At 48.3% G+C, this 20,426-nt stretch overlaps 7 protein-coding genes across 7 annotated transcripts; 6 read left to right on the plus strand and 1 right to left on the minus strand.

The window, feature by feature from the left end:
• Window positions 1-244: 244 nt before the first annotated feature.
• Window positions 245-2,708, plus strand: EDB82DRAFT_296155 (uncharacterized protein). Its single transcript, XM_025737378.2, has 4 exons — window positions 245-1,132; window positions 1,185-1,400; window positions 1,446-1,720; window positions 1,769-2,708. The coding sequence occupies exons 1-4, from the start codon at window positions 345-347 to the stop codon at window positions 2,365-2,367; spliced, it is 1,878 nt and encodes a 625-aa protein (XP_025592244.1). The 5' UTR covers window positions 245-344; the 3' UTR covers window positions 2,368-2,708.
• A 24-nt stretch (window positions 2,709-2,732) lies between these two features.
• Window positions 2,733-4,713, plus strand: EDB82DRAFT_529098 (major facilitator superfamily domain-containing protein; the record flags this gene model as incomplete). Its single annotated transcript, XM_025737379.1, has 6 exons — window positions 2,733-2,996; window positions 3,048-3,124; window positions 3,185-3,236; window positions 3,290-3,560; window positions 3,618-4,118; window positions 4,175-4,713. 6 exons carry the CDS (start codon window positions 2,733-2,735, stop codon window positions 4,711-4,713), a joined length of 1,704 nt encoding a protein of 567 aa, XP_025592245.1.
• A 174-nt stretch (window positions 4,714-4,887) lies between these two features.
• EDB82DRAFT_512364 (uncharacterized protein) lies at window positions 4,888-5,902 on the plus strand. The gene has a single exon (XM_025737380.2). The coding sequence runs from the start codon at window positions 5,017-5,019 to the stop codon at window positions 5,734-5,736; it is 720 nt and encodes a 239-aa protein (XP_025592246.2). The 5' UTR covers window positions 4,888-5,016; the 3' UTR covers window positions 5,737-5,902.
• A 775-nt stretch (window positions 5,903-6,677) lies between these two features.
• EDB82DRAFT_512366 (uncharacterized protein) lies at window positions 6,678-12,586 on the plus strand. The gene is made up of 4 exons (XM_025737381.2): window positions 6,678-7,169; window positions 7,238-7,609; window positions 7,669-11,901; window positions 11,952-12,586. The coding sequence occupies exons 1-4, from the start codon at window positions 7,083-7,085 to the stop codon at window positions 12,309-12,311; spliced, it is 5,052 nt and encodes a 1,683-aa protein (XP_025592247.1). The 5' UTR covers window positions 6,678-7,082; the 3' UTR covers window positions 12,312-12,586.
• A 371-nt stretch (window positions 12,587-12,957) lies between these two features.
• Window positions 12,958-13,902, plus strand: EDB82DRAFT_296176 (uncharacterized protein). Its single transcript, XM_025737382.2, has 3 exons — window positions 12,958-13,189; window positions 13,238-13,268; window positions 13,322-13,902. The coding sequence occupies exons 1-3, from the start codon at window positions 13,109-13,111 to the stop codon at window positions 13,660-13,662; spliced, it is 453 nt and encodes a 150-aa protein (XP_025592248.1). The 5' UTR covers window positions 12,958-13,108; the 3' UTR covers window positions 13,663-13,902.
• Window positions 13,903-13,999: 97 nt separating this feature from the next.
• On the plus strand, window positions 14,000-17,176 carry EDB82DRAFT_296244 (dipeptidyl peptidase IV N-terminal region-domain-containing protein). Its single transcript, XM_025737383.2, has 2 exons — window positions 14,000-16,902; window positions 16,954-17,176. Exons 1-2 carry the CDS (start codon window positions 14,283-14,285, stop codon window positions 17,067-17,069), a joined length of 2,736 nt encoding a protein of 911 aa, XP_025592249.1. The 5' UTR covers window positions 14,000-14,282; the 3' UTR covers window positions 17,070-17,176.
• Window positions 17,177-17,192: 16 nt separating this feature from the next.
• EDB82DRAFT_540558 (Six-hairpin glycosidase-like protein) lies at window positions 17,193-19,598 on the minus strand. Its single transcript, XM_025737384.2, has 3 exons — window positions 19,276-19,598; window positions 18,559-19,218; window positions 17,193-18,510 (listed from the first exon to the last, which is right to left on the minus strand). The coding sequence occupies exons 1-3, from the start codon at window positions 19,452-19,454 to the stop codon at window positions 17,283-17,285; spliced, it is 2,067 nt and encodes a 688-aa protein (XP_025592250.1). The 5' UTR covers window positions 19,455-19,598; the 3' UTR covers window positions 17,193-17,282.
• Between the last annotated feature and the right edge of the window lie 828 nt (window positions 19,599-20,426).

Here is a 20,426-nt window from a genome sequence, read left to right on the forward strand (position 1 = left end):
ATTACCTGTACTACAACATCTCGGCCAATTACTACCAAACGCCATAAGTCTCCGAACCATTGTAGAACAATCAAGGGATGTTTTTAATTAATGAAGCCCTTCAACACTCTCATAATTCGATCTGGAGCTCGGGTCAATTACAGCTTTGAATGTTCTGAGACAGTAAGCCGGATTTAGTCGAATCCCGAATCCCGCTAATTATATCCCCTAACTCCGGGCTTTTCGCAATTCTCTACCCCCTTCAAGTACAGCATCCGGAATTCCTGTTATACGACCGGAATTTATTCAACTTTTTGTTTACTCACGTACATGGTCTTAATTGGCGAAAATTACACAGGCAAACAATGGCACCACCCGATCTGGCAGCCTCTGCAACATCCAGTACAACAGGGACACCCGCCGGCTATGGTAGGGCGTGTACTGCATGCCAGAGAGCAAAATGCAAGTGTATCTTGAGAGCTTCTGGCCAAGACTGCGAAAGATGTCATCGCCTTGGAAAGCCATGCCAAACCATGGCGACGTCGCGAAAGCGAGTTCCTAAGAAATCCACCTCTTCCAGAACCGCTCAATTAGAAGAGAAGCTTGAAGATCTTGTCACTATCCTACGCGCAGCTCAACCGTCAAATGGACACCTGCAGCCGTCGAATTCGGGCGAATCTAGCCCCTTGATGAACCCGTCCAACATGTATCACCTCACGAGCCGCTTAGAATCTCTAGCAACTGCTGCAGCATCGTCTTCATCTGAACCCCAGCCTCGCTCATATCCTGCACCTCATAGTTATGGTTCCAAAAGCACAGGGGACAGTCACATGTATACATCGCCCTCCAGCATTGGAGAAGATACATCATCGCTGCCTGAACCTACACCAGAAGAGGCCGAAGCATATCTGGCGAAGTTCAAGGCGTGGCTGGAAAAGTTCCCGTGCATAGTTTTACCACACGATGTGACAGCTGCGGCTTTGCGACAAGAGAGGCCGTTTATGTGGCTATGTATTATGAACATCACGTCAATGTCCGTTGAACAGCAGATGAAAATGAAAGATCGAGTTCGACAAGAATTAGCTACAAGAGTCATCATCAACCATGAGAGATCCATGGACTGCCTTCAAGGAATTATTTGCTATGTTACCTGGTTAGTTTATCGCCGCCGCTTCCTACTGTAGCTGCTCTGACGTCTTATAAAGGGCCTCCACTACTTCCAGCCCAGGTAAACCTTTTATCGTTACGTTTTGCCAAATGGCCGTCTTGATTGCCTATGAGCTTGGTCTTACAAAAGCCCCTGTTGAGGAACAATACTTTACAGTATGTTTCAAACTTTGGGGAGGACGACCTGCTCCGCCGCGGTTACGCACGTTGGAGGAACGGCGAACCGTTGTGTCACTTTGGTTTCTGACTTCCGTGTAAGTTTCATCCTTTCGCTTTCTGGCCACTTCTGATTTGGGTAGCATGTCATCTTTCATTGGCAAGATGGAAACTCTCCACTGGACTCCGCATATGAGCGATTGTCTTGACGTCCTGGAGAGAGAGAAGCGGTATCCCTCTGATGAGCTGCTGGCTGCATTCGTTAGATACCAGCTTGTGGCAGATGAAGCACAGAAATTATTAGTTCGCGATGTCATGGGCGATCCGTCCCCACCACCTACGTACATTTTTAGAAAGAGCTTGCTTGCCAAACTGCAGGCGGTTCGGGACGGGTTACCCTTGAACATGCCTGTGACCCGTAAGTACAAGATGAGTAACTATTACTAGGCCACGCTAACAGATGCAGAGGTATTACAGGCACATGCGCTTGTAACAGAGGTTCAAGTTAATTCAGTCGGTCTCTTCATGCAAAACATTCCAGTCAATCAACGAATTGAGAGCATGTATGCCTGTCTTAAAGCAATCAGGGCATGGTACGATGTGTTCTTCGGTATTCCTGTTGAAGAGGTTGCAGGAGTTCCCTTTGCAGTCTATATTCAATTATCACAAATTCAGATAGCTTTGTACCGGCTCACTACGTCTGAGGACCCTGCTTGGGACAAGGAGGTGGTGCGGAACACGGCTGACTTAGTGGTACTTTTGGATCAAGTTATTGACTTCTTTACCCGTATAGACTCGGTTTACAAAATGAAGGTCAGTGCAGGCGAGGAGACAGTGTTCCTGATGGGGGCCAAAATCATGCGAAATATCCGGAACTCTTGGGAACCTGTATTATCGAGACACCTCAGCAGTGTTCCTTTATCTGCTGCGAACCAAGAGGCGGTTCAATCGATGCCAGCACCAAATCCACCAGACCAGCAAAGCCTAGACATGGCAGCTGTCAATATGATGGATTTTGGGGATATTACATGGATGTCTGACGTTTTTGGGCCTTGGGAGTTCTAGTACCTCAAGATGTTTGCGATCGCAATTATTGAGATCCGATTAGGCAATGCCGAGTGAAGGATTCGTTTTGTGGTAAGCAAATGTTGGCTCGAGTGGTTTTGTTTGGTTGAACGGAATTCAGTTCAAAAACGATACCCAACTCCGTCTACACCACCCCAGCTTTAACACCATAACAATTATTAAGTGTTCGGGATCGGGAATACGTTGCAGAATATTCCGGTAGCTCCCATGCTTATGTCCAGTGTGTTTGTTTCATGAAACATATAAGAGAACATAATGCTCGACATGCCAAGCAACCTCAAAGTCGTTACAGCCCTTTCGAACCTGCGTCTCGGCACAAAGATTATATAACCAACATTGCCAATATGGCTACGGAAACTCCCAAAGAAGAGCGAATCGACCTCCAAGCTCCCCTTAGCGGAAATGAAAAGACAACGTCTTCCTCGAATACTCCCACATTACACGAGCCAGCCCAGGAAGAAATTCAAGCGAAACCAGAAGTCGAACTCTCACCAGAGCAAGAGGAAGGGGAACCCCAGTGGTTGAAAGGATGGGAACTCGCAAGCATGATGACCTCTCTTACACTTGCTGCCTTCTTGATGCTGCTTGACATGTCAATCATCAGCACGGTACGGCCTCATGTCCACCAATTCACCCGACTGGTACTGATGAATATTTAGGCTATTCCTCGCATCACATCGGACTTTCACTCTTTACATGACATAGGATGGTATGCTAGCGCATACAATCTTGCGAGGTAAGCTGAGCACTAGATGGTGTTATCTTGTATTTGCTGATCATGAGGTCCAATCAACAGTGCTGCCCTCCAACCACTTACAGGCAAATTATACATGTACTTTAACACTCGGGTAAGTTGTTCCATGTTAATGAGTACCTATAGTTCAAGTCTCACAAATGATAGTGGATCTTCTTGAGCCTGTTCTTTGTCTTTGAGCTCGGCAATTTGATTTGCGGTGTTGCCCAATCGTCCACTATGCTCATTATTGGTCGCGCGATCTCGGGCATTGGCTCATCTGGCATTCAGAATGGCGCGCTCACGATCATCGCATCGGCAGTGCCTATACATAAGCGCCCATCTCTAGTAGGAATTCTTATGGGGTTTGCCCAGTTGGGAATTGTTAGCGGTCCCTTGGTAGGAGGCGCTTTCACCCAATATACTACTTGGCGATGGTGTAAGTCAACGGCTCTACGCCACAACTGGCCTCGACTTATCGCTAACTATTGCACAGGCTTCTATATCAACCTCCCAATTGGCGCCATCTGTACGGTTTTGATCCTTATCGTTCATATTCCCAACCACCGTGCTCCCACAGATGAAACTGTCATGCATCTTCTGAAAACAAAGTTCGATTTCACAGGCCTAGTCATGTTCAGCCCAAGTGTAGTCATGCTACTGCTGGCACTCCAGTGGGGCGGTGTCGATTATGCTTGGGACTCTGCGACAATTATCGGCCTCTTTTGCGGTGGTGGTGTTCTATTCGCGATATTCATAGTCTGGGAGCATCGTGTTGGTACGGATGCAATGATCCCAATGCCCATCGTGCGCACAAGACAAGTCTGGGCTTCGTGCTTAACCCAGCTATTCTTGTTTGCGACAGTTATGGTGGCGTCTTTCTACCTGCCTGTCTATTTCCAGTCGGCTAAAGATGCGTCACCATTTAAAAGTGGTGTCAACTTGCTCCCTAGCATTCTCATGTTGATTGTGGCGGCTGTTTTAAGTGGTATTCTAGGTAAGCTTCCTCTTCCATAAAAATTAGGGGATCTTTACTTACAATGGATGTAACAGTTCAGAGAATCGGTTATTACATACCTTTCGCGGCTTCCAGTGCGATAATCTCAGCTATAGGATTCGGTCTCGCATCAACCATGGGTCCTTATACTTCAACCGCCAAATGGGCAGGCTACCAGATCTTGATAGGTTTTGGACGTGGACTCGGCATTCAGATGCCCATTATCGCTGTCCAGGCCAACACAAAGCCTGAAGTGACACCCATTGCCATGTCAATTTTGACGTTTTCCCAAACCTTTGGGGGCGCCATTTTCGTAACTGCCGGCAATGTTATCTTCACCCATGAGCTCCGCGAAGAACTTATCAAAAGACTTCCCAGCCTTGATCCTGATATGATCATCGACGCTGGTGCTGGTGCTGTAAGCGAGGTTGTTTCTAAGGAAAATCTACCCGGTGTTTTATGGTCATACTCCAAAGGCACACGCGCAACATTCTTACTTTGTGTAGCTTCAGCATGTGTTATGCTTGTTACATCTTTTGGTATGGGTTGGAAAGACATCAGAAAGAAGCCTGCAGTCAATGCTGGTGAGGCTTGAAGTTTGATGAGCGGGAAATTAGTTTGGGGTGACGCTTGATTGGGGGTTCAAATTGTACATATGTGTATCGCCATGGTGGTGTTTGGCGTTGACGTGTGGGTAGCATTGGTTTCTCCTTGGGCGAGGATTTGTCACTAATCTCCACTGAAAATAATTCTCATACCTAGCAAAGAATATGATTTTAAGAGTTTGTTACATAGGAGTGGATTTAACTATAAATCTTATGTGATGTTGGTGGATTCTTAATATTTCTAACATCTGTAGGGTAAACTTTTCTGTACTCAACACCCAAGTTTGCTCCTCATGCATCATCAAAACATTTCCTTCATCAAGATTATATCTTCCAAGCATTTTGCATCAAAAACTTCCCATCTGTGGTTAAGAAAAGAAATAAATCTTGGATATTTTTATACTCAAAAGAAAGATTTTGCTACGATGAATCGACCTAATCGGCCTCGCAATCGCCAACCTCGCCCTCCACGCCAGGAGCAGAATAATCAACGGGGTGGCTCATCACGACCATCTCGGGCACCGGGAACACCACAACAAGCAGCAGGCACAGTCCCAAAAGTGCACCAGGTCATACCCGGAGCCTCTGTATTTATCATTCTGAAAGAAGATCAGCCGACAGGAGAGGAGACAAAGGGAATAGTACAAGATGTACTCACACGAGGCAATCATCCACGAGGAATCAAAGTGCGACTACGAGACGGCCAGGTGGGTAGGGTACAAAGAATGGGCAACACCTCTGAAGCTACACCTGCGCCCTCAGATGAGCCGAGAGCGCAAGCAGCATCTTCAAGTTCAAGATTTACTATGCGATATACGGATGTGAGACAGGACGATGAGTTTGCTACGGGCCCGCCGCCTAGGAGCTTGGCAGATTTCATACCAGATTTTGAAGAGAGTTCGACAAATGCACCGAATGCTGGAGTTGAGACGGTCAAATGCCCTTTTTGCGACAAGTTTGAAGGTGATGAGGTTGCTGTTACACATCATATTGATCAGGAGCATTTGTCCTAGTGTTGGATATAATGTTTGGAGCCAAGTGATGAAGTGCGATGGGGACATCACATGGTATCTACTTTATAAATAACTGTTTGCCTTGCATCCAAACCAAATCTTTTTCTATAGATTTTGACTGGAACAAAATATAGAATTCTTGGTGTCATGCATCGACCAATTTCCTGAAAACTCCCGTGTCTTGCAGACAAGTTTGTGCAGCCACAATATGCATTAGCCTGCTTGAACCTGTCTTAGGTACCTGGTTGTGCAGCATCCAGGTTGCTCACTAACATGCATGTAACAAACTTCAGAGAAAGCTCAATATCGTCAATCAGTAACAATGTCATTGTTGTAATAGGGTACTAATGATTTTTATAAAACATCCAACAACCTCTTGGGAATTATGATTGACTATCCTATTCTTGTATTGACGATAGTACGCCGCCAAATTTAGCTCACTGGGCACTTTCAACCTTTTCCTTTTCGCATTTGGTGGCTCTACACACTTCTTAAGTCTAATACTGACTTTTCCCTTGCTCTGAAGCTTCAAGTTACAAAAGTAGAGATCGAGAAGTAACCTTATTCTTGCACAATACAAAAGCACTGCTCAACAGCCTACTTCTTCGTCCTTCAGCACCCAAAGAAAACACCACTCTAAAATCGACCTCTCCTTTTCGCATAAATTGGCGCCTATTCTTGATGACGAAAGCTTGCTTGCTTCTTCATCTCGGTCGGGTCGGAATATCGTAGTGCCCCCCACAAACTTGATTTTCATTGGTTGTTGGATGACCTGTCAGCATTGCGAGGCCAGTGGATTCCAGAGTTCCAGGCACGCCTGCCCCAATTAGATTTAACCTTAAGGGTACGTACCTCCCCCTGGAGGTGGTGCTGCACCTCCTGCCCTGAGCGGTCCATCATAGCTGCCCTGTGGCTCCTTCCAAGCCTATCCAAACAGAACAGGTAACGTAACCCAGAAAGTGACCTGGGCCTGAACCTCTCTCCTTTACCTCACCAAAACATCCCCAACCTCATCTCCATCTCTCCCATTCACGACGACGATTCCGTCTGCATTATCAGCAGAATACGAATAATAGCGAATTACACGCCGTCGCTTTCCTTTCTTTCCCTTCGATTTCTGGCGCGTACCCTGTGTTTACTCCGAACCTTGTGCTTTCCGTCAAGTCACTGCCACGCAGCGCATGGAAGCTTCTACATCGCCCTTTGAAGGCAACACCGAAATAATTTCTGGTGATCGATCCGAGACCGACACCAATTCATCAAAAACTTCCTTTTGTCAAATTCGAGGCTAGGAGCATCGATTCGAAGAAGGTCCATTTTATCTCATCTTTGGCTACACTGGCGTCATGGCGCCTCTGCCCATCAAGTTTCAGGAGCTCATCCAGCTCGCCAATGTTGGCGTGGACACCCAGAGCATCGGCTTCAACTCTTGCGTGCGTTCATTTACCTACAGCCAGCTTTATTGTTGGTTATCCGTCAATATGAGACTAACCCTAGCTAGACACTCGAGTCTGATTCATACGTGTGTGTTCGAGAGAAGAAGAGCGAAGCCGCCCAACCCGAGGTTGTCATTATCGAGCTCAAGAATGGTAACAATGTTACCCGGCGGCCGATCAAGGCCGACAGTGCCGTCATGCACTGGAACCGACAAGTAATTGCTCTGAAGGCGCAGTCTAGAACCCTGCAGATCTTCGACCTCGAGCAGAAGAAGAAGCTCAAGTCATGCACCATGAACGAGGACGTGCAGTTCTGGAAGTGGATTAGCGAGAACGAGCTTGGCCTTGTCACGACGTCCAGCGTCTATCACTGGAATGTCTACGATGCTGGCCAAGACGCCCCCGTCAAGGTGTTCGAGCGTAATGCTAACCTCAACGTGAGTTGCCTATGAGCCGTGGTTGATTGGACACCACGATATTAACCATTTTATTATAGGGTTGCCAAATCATCAACTACCGAGTTAACAGCGACGGAAAGTGGATGGTGGTGGTGGGCATCTCATCCCAGCAAGGCCGCGTGGTGGGTGCCATGCAACTCTATTCTAAGGACCGTGGAATTAGCCAGGCCATAGAAGGTCACGCAGCCGCCTTTGGCACTCTTCGATTGGAAGGTGCTCCCCAAGACACGAAGCTGTTCAGTTTCGCTGTACGAACCGCAACCGGCGCCAAGCTGCACATCGTAGAGGTCGACCACCCCGAGTCGAATCCTGTCTTCCAGAAGAAGGCTGTTGATATGTTCTTCCCTCCTGAAGCCACGAACGATTTCCCCGTCGCCCTTCAAGTTTCGCAAAAGTACGGCGTCGTTTACATGGTAACCAAATATGGCTTCATCCACCTCTACGATCTCGAAACCGCCTCATGCATCTTCATGAACCGAATTTCGAGCGAGACAATATTCACGACCTGCACAGACGATGGCTCTTCTGGTATTGTTGGCATCAACCGAAAAGGTCAAGTGCTCTTCGTGACCATTGACGATACCAACGTCATCCAATACCTTCTTCAAAACCCGGCCAACACCGATATGGCTATCAAGATGGCCTCCCGAGCCGGACTTCCTGGCGCCGATAACCTCTATGCACGACAGTTCGAGCAGCTCTTTAACACGGGCGACTACTTGGCTGCTGCTAAGGTCGCCGCCAACTCTCCTCGAGGTTTCCTCCGAAGCGCTGAGACTATAGAGAAGTTCAAGCGCCTGCCTGCTCAGCCTGGTCAAATGGCTTTCACGCTTCAATACTTCGGAATGCTTCTGGACAAGGGCGCCCTAAACAAACACGAGACCCTCGAGCTTGCACAGCCCGTTCTCCAACAGAACCGTAAGCATCTTCTTGAGAAATGGCTGAAGGAGGGCAAGCTGGACTGCTCTGAGCAGCTCGGTGACATGGTTAGACCTTACGATGTCAACATGGCCCTGACTATCTACCTTAAGGCGGAGATTCCCCAGAAGGTCGTTGCTGCCTTTGCCGAGACTGGCCAATTCGACAAGATCCTTCCTTACTCTGCCCAGACTGGCTTCCAGCCTGATTATATTCAACTGCTCCAGCACATCACCCGCGTCAACCCTGAGAAGGGTGCCGAGTTTGCTAGTGCCCTTGCCAACAGCGAGCAAGGGCCATTGGTCGACTTCGAGCGTGTGTGCGATATCTTCCAAGGACAGGGTATGATTCAACAAGCCACCGCCTTCTTGTTGGATGCATTGAAGGAGAACAAGCCCGAGCACGCTCGTCTCCAGACCCGGCTTCTCGAGATGAACTTGATGCATGCTCCCCAGGTTGCTGAAGCTATTCTCGGTAACGAGATGTTCACTCACTTCGACAAGACTCGCATCGCTCAGCTTTGTGAGCAGGCTAACCTTCCCCAGAAGGCACTGGAGCTCTATGAGGACCCAGAGGCCATCAAGCGGGTTGTTGTTAACATCCCTGGTCAACCAAACTTCAACCCAGAGTGGCTCACCACATTCTTTGGCAAGCTTTCTGTTGAGCAGTCCCTTGATTGTCTTGATGCCATGATGAAGGCAAACATTCGCCAAAACCTGCAGTCGGTGGTCACTATTGCTACCAAGTACTCTGAGCTGCTGGGACCTGTTCGCCTGATTGATCTCTTCGAGAAGTACAAGACTGCCGAGGGTCTCTTCTATTATCTCGGCAGTGTTGTGAACCTGTCTGAAGACCCTGATGTCCACTTCAAGTACATTGAAGCAGCAACCAAGATGGGACAGTTTAACGAGGTTGAGCGATTGTGTCGTGACAGCTCCGTCTACAACCCTGAGAAGGTCAAGAATTTCCTTAAGGAAGCCAAGCTGCCTGAGCAGCTTCCTCTTATCATTGTCTGTGACCGCTTCAACTTTGTCCATGACTTAATTCTGTACCTGTACCAAAACCAGCAGTTTGCAGCCATCGAGACCTATGTTCAGCAGGTCAACCCCGGCCGAGCTCCCGAGGTTGTTGGCGGTCTTTTGGATGTTGACTGCGACGAGAACGTCATCAAGCAGCTTCTGAGCTCGGTCAACCCCCAGAGTATCAACATTGACTCACTAGTATCGGAAGTCGAGTCTCGCAACCGCCTCAAGCTTCTTTTGCCTTTCCTTGAGGCCACTCTCCAGGCTGGCAACCAGCAGCAAGCTGTTTACAACGCTCTTGCCAAGATTTACATTGACTCCAACAACAACCCTGAGAAGTTCCTTAAGGAGAACGACCAGTACGACACCCTTACTGTTGGAAAGTACTGTGAAAAGCGTGACCCCAACTTGGCTTATATCGCCTACTCTAAGGGTCAGAATGATCTGGAGCTTGTCAACATCACCAATGAGAACTCCATGTACAGGGCTCAGGCTCGATACCTCTTGGAGCGATCCGATGCCGAGCTTTGGGGTTTCGTTCTGAGCGAGAACAACATTCATCGTCGTTCTGTTGTCGACCAGGTCACCGCTACAGCTGTCCCTGAGGCTAATGACCCATCCAAGGTCTCTGTCGCCGTGTCTGCTTTCCTCGAGAACGACCTCCCTCTCGAGCTTATTGAACTTCTCGAGAAGATCGTCCTTGAGCCTTCACCTTTCAGTGACAACCAGAACCTCCAGAACCTGCTCATGTTCACTGCTGCCAAGGCCGACAAGGGTCGAGTCATGGACTACATCCACAAGCTCGACAACTACGATGCCGATGAGATCGCTACTAGCTGTATCGAGGTTGGCTTGTTCGAAGAAGCCTTCGAGATTTACAAGAAGGCTGACAACAAGTCTGCCGCTGTCGATGTTCTGATTGAGAACGTTGTCAGCATCGATCGTGCTCAGGCATATGCCGAGGAGGTTGATCTCCCTGAGGTCTGGAGTAAGGTCGCCAAGGCTCAACTTGACGGCCTGCGCGTTTCTGATTCTATCGAGTCTTACATCAAGGCCGAGGATCCCAGAAACTACCTCGAGGTCATTGAGGTCGCCACACACGCTGGCAAGAACGAGGACCTCGTCAAGTACCTGCGCATGGCTCGCAAGACCCACCGTGAGGCTGCCATTGACACAGCTCTCGCCTTCTGTTACGCTCGTCTCGAGCAGCTATCCGAACTTGAGGACTTTCTTCGTGCCACCAATGTTGCCAACATTGAGGAGTCTGGTGACAAGGCTTACGAGGAAGGCTTGTACGAGGCCTCCAAGATCTTCTACACCAGCATCTCCAACTGGGCTAAGCTGGCCACCACTCTCGTCCATCTCGGTGACTACCAAGCCGCCGTTGAGTGCGCTCGCAAGGCCAACAACATCAAGGTGTGGAAGCAGGTCCACGAGGCTTGTGTGGAGAAGAAGGAGTTCCGACTTGCTCAGATTTGCGGTCTTAATCTGATTGTCGATGCTGAGCAACTCCAGACTCTGGTCAAGGAGTATGAGCGCAACGGCTACTTCGATGAGCTCATCAGCCTTCTTGAGCAGGGTCTTGGCCTCGAGCGTGCTCACATGGGAATGTTCACTGAGCTCGGTATCGCTCTGTCCAAGTACCACCCTGACCGTCTGATGGAGCATATCAAGATCTTCTGGTCTCGCATGAACCTGCCCAAGATGATCAAGGCCTCCGAGGAGGCTAACCTTTGGCCCGAGCTTGTTTTCTGCTACTACCACTACGATGAATTTGACAACGCTGCTCTTGCCGTCATCGAGCGACCTGAGAACTCTTGGGACCACCAACAGTTTAAGGAGATTGTGGTCAAGGTTGCCAACTTGGAAATCTATTACCGTGCTATCAAGTTCTACGTTGAGCAGCACCCTTCTCTTCTCACCGATCTCCTCGCCACTCTCACTCCTCGTATTGATGTCAACCGCGTTGTCAAGATCTTTCAGAAGAACGACGATCTTCCCCTGATCAAGCCTTTCTTGCTGAACGTGCAATCTCAGAACAAGCGTGTTGTGAACGAGGCCGTCAACGATCTTTTGATCGAGGAGGAGGACTACAAGACCCTTCGTGACTCTGTTCAGAACTACGACAACTACGATGCCACAGAGCTGGCTAGCCGCCTGGAGAAGCATGATCTCATCTTCTTCCGCCAGATTGCTGCTTCCATCTACCGTAAGAATAAGCGTTGGGAGAAGTCAATCGCCCTCTCCAAGCAAGATAAGCTCTACAAGGACGCAATTGAAACCGCTGCCCTCTCCGCCAAGGTCGACATTGTCAGCGACCTCCTTCAATACGTAAGTTTCCCTCAGTACTATAGAATGATGAATACAACTAACCGTCCCAGTATGTCGATATTGGTCACCGCGAATGCTACACCGGCATGCTTTACGCTTGCTACGACCTCATCCGCCCTGACCTTGTTCTGGAGCTTTCATGGCGTCATGGTCTTATGGACTTCTCTATGCCTTACATGATCAACATGCTGGCACAGCAAACCAAGGATCTCGCTCTTCTGAAGGCAGACAACGAGGCGCGAAAGGCTAAGGAACAAGAAAAGGAGCAGACAGATGATAACACACCTATTCTTGGCGCCTCAAGACTCATGATCACGGCTGGTCCTGGTGGCATGGGCTCTGCTCCCTCACCTGCGCCGTACGGTCAACCAAATGGCTTCGCGCCTCAGCCTACTGGCTACGGGTTCTAGATGCACGTACCGGTACCGATGTGGCGTTGACCCCCCTATCTCTTGATATAAGCGGTTATCCATATTAATGGCGTGGACACAAATCCTGTAATCATAGCTTGCTTCTCCTTTGAGATGCAGGCGGGGGCGTTTGTGGGAGGATTTCAGAGCGATTGACACTCAAGGATATTGGGGTAGACTTGAGGATGAAGTTTTGATACTAAATTTTGCAGCTGGTCTTGACTAGCCGGGCTGCTGTATGTTGTATGATAGTACATTGATTTTCATTATCTTGATTGTGTGTTTTTGATAATGCAGTGATATATGCCTTGCTTTGACAGCCACTTACCAATGTCATGGTCCAATTATAAGGCTCCTCATTAAGACGGTATTGGGCTTGGGACTCTTGGCGTTTTTGTATGCAAAACGCCTTGTGTGGCAGAACGTCATCACACGGAAACAGATATGCACCGCCACGAAGAATGCAGGTCTTGCTTGGTCTTGACGTGAGCTGAGACTAGCGTTGCATGGAAGGCTAGCAAATAAAGGACTGAGACACAAATACGACGAATGCGAGAAGTAATGTGGGGTTGTAAGGCGGTTAGATCGGCATCGCCCTTTCAGCCTTGAATGTACAAGAAGCTGGATTTGTGTACAGGAAGAGAAAAGTTATATAAAGGATTCATGGCTCCTTTCTAGTTTGATAGATTGTAACACAGAACAGAGTAGCCCTCCGCAGTTGTCTCACTACCACATTACGCTTTAGCATCTACTCATTAGTCTTACACTTACACAACAGCCCTTGGTATACTGCCGAGATGTTTGGAACGTCCAAAGACCAAAAGAAGAACCACGAGGAGGTGGCGGATATTCCAGCTCATTTGTCAGACTTGCACTGCGTATGTCCTCACATATTAATGTTATTATCTGATACTAACATAGTGTAGTTCACTGAAACTGACAATTGCATAACAACAAGTAAGTCAGTACTGGACTGTATCTAAAACCACGACTCTAATTATACACACCAGCAATGATGGACCTCCCTGGCTATCGCATCACTAAAGTTCTGGGCGCCGTCTATGGGATAACTGTGCGTTCACGCAACATCGCTGCAGGTATCGGTATGGTTATCAAAAGCATGGCAGGAGGCGAGCTGAGCTGGTTCACAACCATGTTATACGACTGCCGCAATGATTCCATCAGCCGTGTTGTCCAGGAGACGAAGAAGAGAGGCGGCAATGCTATCATCTGCCTACGCTTCGAGACGGGGGATTTGGGAGGCTTTGCGCAAGCGAGTGCGTATGGAACCGCTTGTGTGGTCGAGAAGATTGAGGGCGCGACTGTTGAGGCGCCTCAGTTACTGCATTAATGTTGTTGGATATGGATATACCCTAGATGATTATTTATGCTGTTTTTAGCTTTGATCTGTACACTCAATTTAATTTCTTTTCATTATCTCTAAGTATTACCCCGGATTGTCGAAGCCGGACAAGTGGGGCGCATCCGGGGTTCAGAGCCCGGGGGGATAAGCCGGATTCCATCTATCCAGGTTGAAGCACTTGATACAGTGTTAACAGTCTCCTTCGTCCATGTGAAACAGCCTGTAATTCATGGTAAGGATATATTAGCAAGTTATCAGTAAATGCTCTCTTGCTCGTTCCTAACTAACTGATCATCGAGGCTTACGTCATCAAAAACTTGCCCCAATGCGACAAGTAGGCACGAGCTCTGAGACATGGACAGCCATGACCACCTCGCGTTAGCAACCATACTAACCTATTGCTATTGACAACCCGATACAGTTCCAATTGACGCCTCGTTTCCTTTTCACTCTTTCATCAATTCATGTTTGCTTGATTTAGCCTATCATTTACCTTATTCAATATCCGACACTCGCTCGTTCGCTCGCTCATTCCTGCGCACAATGCGCCAGTGAGCTATCGCGTAACACCAACCTGTACTTAGATATAACGGCCACCGCCACTCAAAATGGCCCTGGACATGTCGACTTCCGAACGTCGATACTCGGACGACTCGGACGATTCCATCTCTACGGCTTCAACGACAAGCTTTGTTTTCGAAAGAATACAAGAAAAGACCGAGATGGACGCTGGCAAAGATAACAACGATCCAAGAGCTCTGGACGACGATGACCCTCTCAAAGAAGAGGACGACCTCGAAACGGGTCCTTTCCTCAGTTCTGGAGCTACTCTGCACCGCCAACCCATGGATAAGAAGTTGCGCCGCATTCTGATCATTGCTAGTACTATATTTGTCACCCTATGGCTTGCAGGCCTCGGCATTTTCCTCTACAAGGGTTCATACCATCACGAGAGCGACACCGAACACGACCCTGATGCTGCGACGCGAGGCTCGGGGAAGACGGTTACCATGGACCAGCTCTTTGATGGCAGCTGGCAAGCCAAGTCTCACAGCATCAGCTGGATTGCTGGACCTGAAGGAGAGGATGGCCTGCTACTCGAGGTTGGAGCTAGCGAGAAACCATACATTGTTGTGGAGGATATTCGCAAAGACAAGGAAAACCGGGCGCCGATTGATACTGAAGTCAAGGCTTCCAAGTCGCGAACGCTCATGAAGGATAACTTCTTTGTTCATGATGGAAACCAATACACACCCGATTGGAACGAGCCCAGCCCCGATTTGAAGAAGGTTCTTCTCGGTGTTAATAAAAAAAAGAACTGGCGCCACTCTTTCAGCGCCATCTACTTTATTCTCGATGTCGAGACCCAGCAGGCTGAGCCGCTCGTACCTGGAAAGCCCGATGCCCGAATCCAGCTTGCCACATGGAGTCCCAAGAGCGACGCTGTATCCTACACACAGGACAACAATCTGTACATCAGACGCTTAGATGATAAAAAGAACGTCGTTCAGATCACCAAGGATGGCGGCCCAGAGTATTTCTACGGTATTCCTGACTGGGTATACGAGGAAGAGGTCTTCAGCGGCCGCAGTGCTACTTGGTGGTCCGAGGACGGCAAGTACCTGAGCTTCCTACGAACCAATGAAACTGGCGTCCCTGAGTTTCCTGTCCAATTCTTCATTAAGCGACCTAGCGGCACGGATCCTGCAGAGGGCGAGGAAGCATATCCCGAGGTTGAGCAGATCAAGTACCCCAAGGCGGGCGCTCACAACCCAGTCGTGGACCTCTTGTTTTACGACATTACCAAGAAGGATGTCTTTTCTGTTGATATCGATGGTGCTTTCGCTGATGACGACCGCATCATCAACAACCTCCTTTGGGCTGGTGATAAGGCCGTTGTCAAAGAAACAAACCGTGTCAGTGACATTCTCAAAGTCGTCCTGATCGATGTTACTTCTCGCAAGGGCAAGACTGTGAATACTGTTGATGTTGATAAGATCGACGGCGGCTGGTTTGAGATTTCGCACAAGACAAAGTATATTCCCGCGGATCCTAGCAATGGTCGCGATCACGATGGTTACGTTGACTCTTATCTTCATAAGGGCTACGAACACCTTGCTTATTTCACTCCCCTCGACAATTCCGAGCCCATCATGCTCACCAAGGGTGAATGGGAAATTGACGATGCCCCGTCTGCTATTGATCTTGCAAACAACTTGGTGTACTTTATTGCTGCCAAGGAGTCGTCTATCCAGCGCCACGTCTATTCTGTCAAGCTCGATGGCACTAATCTGGAAGCTCTGACCGATCCGGAAACTGAAGCTTACTACGATGCTTCATTCTCCAAGGGCGCCGGTTTTGTTCTCTTGTCGTACCGCGGACCCAAGGTTCCAAACCAGAAAGTCATCTCCACACCTTCAAGTGTCCATGACTATGAGCATGTTATCGAGGACAACGCTGAACTTGCAGACCGCGCTAAACGGCACGAGCTTCCCGTAATGAAATACGGTACTCTCGACCTTGGTGACGGCGTTGTGGTCAACTACGTTGAACGTCGCCCTCCTCACTTTGACAAAAAGAAGAAGTACCCTGTTCTTTTCCAGCAGTATTCTGGCCCAGGCTCTCAGTCTGTTACCAAGAGATTCGCAGTGGACTTCCAAGCTTACGTCGCTTCTGCTCTTGGCTACCTTGTCGTCACTGTCGACCCTCGAGGCACAGGCTTCCTCGGCCGCAAGCACCGCGTGGTAGTCCGCTCTCAGCTTGGTGTTCTTGAGTCGCAAGATCACATCGCTGCCGCCCAATCATTCGCTTCTCGTTCTTATGTCGACGCTGAGCGCCTCGCCATCTGGGGTTGGTCGTACGGTGGTTTCACCACTCTCAAGACGCTTGAACAAGACGCTGGTCGCACTTTCAGCTATGGTATGGCTGTCGCCCCTGTAACTGATTGGCGCTTCTACGACAGCATCTACACAGAGCGTTACATGCGCACACCCCAGGAGAACGCTGATGGCTACGACATGTCCATGATTGCCAATGCTACAGCCCTCGGCGGCAACAAGCGCTTCCTTGTTATGCACGGTGTTTCTGATGACAACGTCCACTTCCAGAACTCACTTACGCTACTTGACTCCCTTGATTTGGCGGGTGTTGAGAACTACGATGTTCATGTTTTCCCAGATAGCGACCACAGCATTTACTTCCATAATGGAAACCGCATTGTATACGATAGTAAGTTGACCCATCCCCAGCAACAAGACGGACAAGGACTAACTTGGCAAGAACTTCGAAACTGGCTCATCAACGCTTTCAATGGCGAGTGGCTCAAGATCTCTGATCCCAAGCCTCACAAGGACGGCGTTGAGAAGGAGAAACGTCAGCTCCTTGCGGATTCCTGAGTTTTAAGACCATGGTTACCGAAATCGGTCTACGTAATACAGTTTTAGCATTGCATTGATTTATATGAGTATTATTTTGATTTCTGTACACATCGACAATGTATCGTGCGAAGAAAGGCATTTTCAACGGTAAAGATATATTATACTGGCTACCAAGTAAATGTTATACAGAAAGGCAATATACAATCATCTCTCATAAGTATTTACCCAAAATTAAAAGTGGAAGAGACGGCTTGATCTCTTCTTAGCAGCCTTCTCAGCGGCTCTCTTTCTGCGACCAAACTTCTTGACGCGCTTGGCATCACGAGCATGCAACATGACAGCGCTGGAATCGCGCTTATCATTGGAGTGTGCAGACTCGAGGTTATCACACTTGGGTCGTGTCAGCCTGTTGCGGAACTCATCAACAGCCCAGATCAAGACACCGTTCGTCCAGCCAAAGCCCTCGACGACTTCGTACTCGCCACCACCTCCAGCAACGTTGGTAGCGTTGTCGGCGTACTTCTCAAACATGATGCCCTCTTCTTCGTCGGATGTGCTTTGGAGTTTGGGGGTTTCCGAAGTTGAACCACCAGTTGCGTACCAGGTGCAGAAAGTCGAGTCGAGGTATCGCTGTCCAAGGCGAAGAGCCAGTCTGCGGACCTCGATGAAGGAAGGGTCCAGGATGCCAAATGTTGGAGGAACTCTCTCAAGTCCAGCCATGAGGATGTGCATCAGAGGAGGCCAGACATTAGGCTGATCCCATTGTTGACCAGTCTCGACGTTGCTCGCAGGGATACCACCCTCACGGTTGTCAAGGTAGTATTCAACACGCTTGTAGGCATTGTAAACGGCATAAGGGTTGTTCTTGAGGTAGTCAGGAGCGGCACCAAGCCAGAAGGGGTAGAGCTGGGTAGGGCTGAAGAAGACCTGCTGTCCCTTGGGAGCGTCCTCTGTATCAACGACGGTTGTGTTCTCGTCCACAGGGAAGTAGATTTGCTGCGCCTTGGAAGTCAAGTTGTAGTCGAAATAGCTCCAAAGAGTCTCGTTCCACATAAAACCGTGCATGGCATAGCTTCGGTTAGCAGCAACCTCGCGCCACTGCTCGCTGGCACTGTTGTTTCCAGTCTGCTCATAAAAGTCGGCGATGGCAATCTCGTTACCGTACAGGATGGAGTTGAGATCGACAGGGATGATGTTCCTGGTGTTGAGGTACCGAAGTGGGAAGTAGTTGTCACGAATAGCATCCTCTGGACGAGCAATCCACTTGACTGTGTAGTCGAGACCACTCTCAGCGCCACTAGCGAGGTTTCCGTACAGGGCCTCCTTTTGCTTAAAGCTGAGCTCTTCGCCGCCTTCATAGACTTCACCGGACTCTGGCGAGTAGTATGACTCGTTGTTTGCGGTAATGTAGTCCTCACGGTACGACTCGGGTCGTGGCCTGGTGTTGGAAACGTTGTATCTGGGACGTATTAGTGATATTATTTGAGAAAAGATGTGGTGTACTTACGTGTTGAGGTAGTAGGTCTCATTGTTAATGTAGACTGGGACTGAACGGTTGTTCATGAAGAACTCGTGCTCCTGCACCAGCAAAGGCAGGGCTCGCTCAAGGATATCAGTGTCGTTTGTGTACTCGACGTAGGCCTTGATCATCTGCGATAGCAGAGGAGGCTGAGAACGGTTGAGGTAGTAAATTCGAGCACCATTGGGCACAAAACCATACTCCTCGATAAAGTCGAGGAAGTTTTCAATTGTGTTCTTGGCGATTTCAATGAAAGAGCCGCCGGTTCGGAGAAGACCCAGAATGATCCAGTAAGAATCCCAATAGTAGGGCTCACGGAATCGACCACCTGCAACGACAAAAGAGCGGTTGACGGGGATGAAGCTGTTGGGGCAATCTGAACAGTTTTTGGCGTCTTGGTCGTATCGACGGGTCAGATCAGGCCAAATGTCAATAACCTTTTCAGTGAATTCTCTGATGACAGTGTCGTTGATGTTGTCGAGGAATTTAGGGTCAGTATCGAGATCGTCTCTAGATACCTCTTCCAGCTCATTGCCAGCATCGTCAAAGTTTTCATCGAGAAAGTCAGCAAGGGCAGAATTGTTGCGGAGAGGCTTCTCGAGTTTGTCAAAAGCTTCCTGGATGTCGCTTAGAGGGCGAATAGCTGGCCTGTGATGGCGAGTGTTAGTGACATGTTATGAGAGCGATTAAGTTGGTATTACTTACATATCGACAAAGGTCTTGGAGTCGCTAAAAGGTCGAGCGAGTTCGACCTGCTCAAGGATATCTCCATGGCAGTAAATTGGCGAATCGCAAGGTGCAACAACAGTACCATTGACATAGAGAGCTGATGCAGTTGTCGCAGTAGCAACCAAAGCTGCAGCGATATGTCGTGGAGACGGCATGATTGAAGAGAGATGACTCAGTTGCCAATTGAGTATTAATTAATATCAAGGATGCGGTACAGAAAAGAAAAGAGGGAAATCAAAGTAAATATATACGAGTTTCTATGGGGAGTAGGCCAAGCAAAGATGATCATGACATTGTCTCTAAACAGGATTTAGTTACCTTGAGCTACCCTTGTCATGGGATGGGGTGCAGTGTAAGCCAAGAAGGGAAGAGCTGAAAGAGTTGTAGTTGAGCCTGACGATCATTTCCTCCTGCCATGTACATTACTTACCCACTAGATACCTCTAGTGAGTAGGCAACCTTTTTATTTTATTTTATTTGTTAGCGTGAGTGATTTTGCGTTGGCCAAGAGCATTGATGAACTTTCATGTTATGACGATGCTTTAACCATATATAAGTATTGATTTGCAAGATATTGCGCTCAGTCACTACCTAACTACCCAATTGATAGTTTCACTTCTCATCAGACTCTTCTATCACCATAAACTATGCAATTGAATAGGTTTATAATACAAATCAGCCCATATTAACAGTGACGTTGTATCGTTCACATATAAACACCAACACACCCCGGACGCCACATAAAAAGACAAACAAACGTGGAGAAACGCTCATAATAATCCCTGTTTCTGTTCTTCCTTTCCCCGCACTTTTGGCTTGGCTCTTCCCAGACTTAAACTAGACGTTTCTTGCAGTGAAGCCGTCAATTTGACCGATTGGTTGGTGACGTCAAGAAAACAAGACAAGACGCGCAATTCAAAAAGAGAAACGTCTTTCTTTTCCTTAAAGTGCGGAATTAAACTCTTTGTGAACGTGTCAGTGGCGTCCTGGGCATTAAAATCAGTCTTGGCTTTCATTTTCCTTGAGTTTCTGAGTCAACGGTAATACATACCAAGACGTTAATTGACTTTCTCTAACCTATTCAAACTCTAAGGTGAATTTGTCTTAGTGGATGTTTCTATTCTATT

This window comes from Fusarium venenatum, assembly GCF_020744135.1.
Source record: "Fusarium venenatum strain MPI-CAGE-CH-0201 chromosome Unknown EDB82scaffold_4, whole genome shotgun sequence".
In the NCBI taxonomy this organism is placed as follows: Eukaryota; Fungi; Ascomycota; class Sordariomycetes; order Hypocreales; family Nectriaceae; genus Fusarium; species Fusarium venenatum.

Coding starts and splice junctions, on each gene's coding strand:
- EDB82DRAFT_296244 (XM_025737383.2), top strand. CDS start 14,283: ATGGCCCTGGACATGTCGACTTCCGAACGTCGATACTCGGACGACTCG. Junction 16,903..16,953: donor AAACCGCATTGTATACGATA/GTAAGTTGACCC, acceptor TAACTTGGCAAG/AACTTCGAAACTGGCTCATC.
- EDB82DRAFT_512364 (XM_025737380.2), top strand. CDS start 5,017: ATGCATCATCAAAACATTTCCTTCATCAAGATTATATCTTCCAAGCAT.
- EDB82DRAFT_296176 (XM_025737382.2), top strand. CDS start 13,109: ATGTTTGGAACGTCCAAAGACCAAAAGAAGAACCACGAGGAGGTGGCG. Junction 13,190..13,237: donor ATTTGTCAGACTTGCACTGC/GTATGTCCTCAC, acceptor AACATAGTGTAG/TTCACTGAAACTGACAATTG. Junction 13,269..13,321: donor TGACAATTGCATAACAACAA/GTAAGTCAGTAC, acceptor TATACACACCAG/CAATGATGGACCTCCCTGGC.
- EDB82DRAFT_540558 (XM_025737384.2), bottom strand. CDS start 19,454: ATGCCGTCTCCACGACATATCGCTGCAGCTTTGGTTGCTACTGCGACA. Junction 19,219..19,275: donor TCCAAGACCTTTGTCGATAT/GTAAGTAATACC, acceptor TCGCCATCACAG/GCCAGCTATTCGCCCTCTAA. Junction 18,511..18,558: donor GAGACCTACTACCTCAACAC/GTAAGTACACCA, acceptor AATACGTCCCAG/ATACAACGTTTCCAACACCA.
- EDB82DRAFT_512366 (XM_025737381.2), top strand. CDS start 7,083: ATGGCGCCTCTGCCCATCAAGTTTCAGGAGCTCATCCAGCTCGCCAAT. Junction 7,170..7,237: donor GCATCGGCTTCAACTCTTGC/GTGCGTTCATTT, acceptor AACCCTAGCTAG/ACACTCGAGTCTGATTCATA. Junction 11,902..11,951: donor TCAGCGACCTCCTTCAATAC/GTAAGTTTCCCT, acceptor TAACCGTCCCAG/TATGTCGATATTGGTCACCG.
- EDB82DRAFT_296155 (XM_025737378.2), top strand. CDS start 345: ATGGCACCACCCGATCTGGCAGCCTCTGCAACATCCAGTACAACAGGG. Junction 1,133..1,184: donor ATTATTTGCTATGTTACCTG/GTTAGTTTATCG, acceptor CGTCTTATAAAG/GGCCTCCACTACTTCCAGCC. Junction 1,401..1,445: donor CTTTGGTTTCTGACTTCCGT/GTAAGTTTCATC, acceptor TGATTTGGGTAG/CATGTCATCTTTCATTGGCA.